General features: G+C 57.0%; 1 protein-coding gene across 1 annotated transcript in view; it reads right to left on the reverse strand.

Annotated features, from left to right (window-relative positions):
- Window positions 1-279, reverse strand: part of LOC104159209 (talin-1-like) — a gene marked incomplete at its 3' end in the record, with an annotated part of 14,646 nt that overhangs the window by 1,485 nt on the left and 12,882 nt on the right. The window contains 1 exon segment of the mRNA XM_009697057.1: window positions 208-279. This exon segment is cut by the window's right edge and continues 19 nt beyond it. Coding sequence (XP_009695359.1) covers window positions 208-279 — 72 coding nt within the window.

Raw genomic sequence — 279 nt, forward strand, 5'->3', positions numbered from 1 at the left:
TCCCCAGCACTCTCGATGCCCAGCAACCCAAAGCAACACATCGTGCATAAGGGAAGGGAGCAGTGAGGAGGTCTCTGTGGGATGCAATACAGACACTGTACATGAAAAGGACTTTATCCCTCTAGAAAATGCAGGGGGCTCCCGGCCAGGTCTCACTCGCCAACTGTGCCTGCTTGCCCTCCAGAACCCCCTCGCCCAGCATCTCACCTCGAGCTTGTGCACGAGTTTCTTCTTGATGGCATTCTGGGCTGCAGCATTGGTGGCCATGCGGAGCCCCTC

Source organism: Cariama cristata, unplaced genomic scaffold, assembly GCF_000690535.1.
Source record: "Cariama cristata isolate BGI_N322 unplaced genomic scaffold, ASM69053v1 scaffold27523, whole genome shotgun sequence".
Lineage (NCBI taxonomy): Eukaryota > Metazoa > Chordata > Aves > Cariamiformes > Cariamidae > Cariama > Cariama cristata.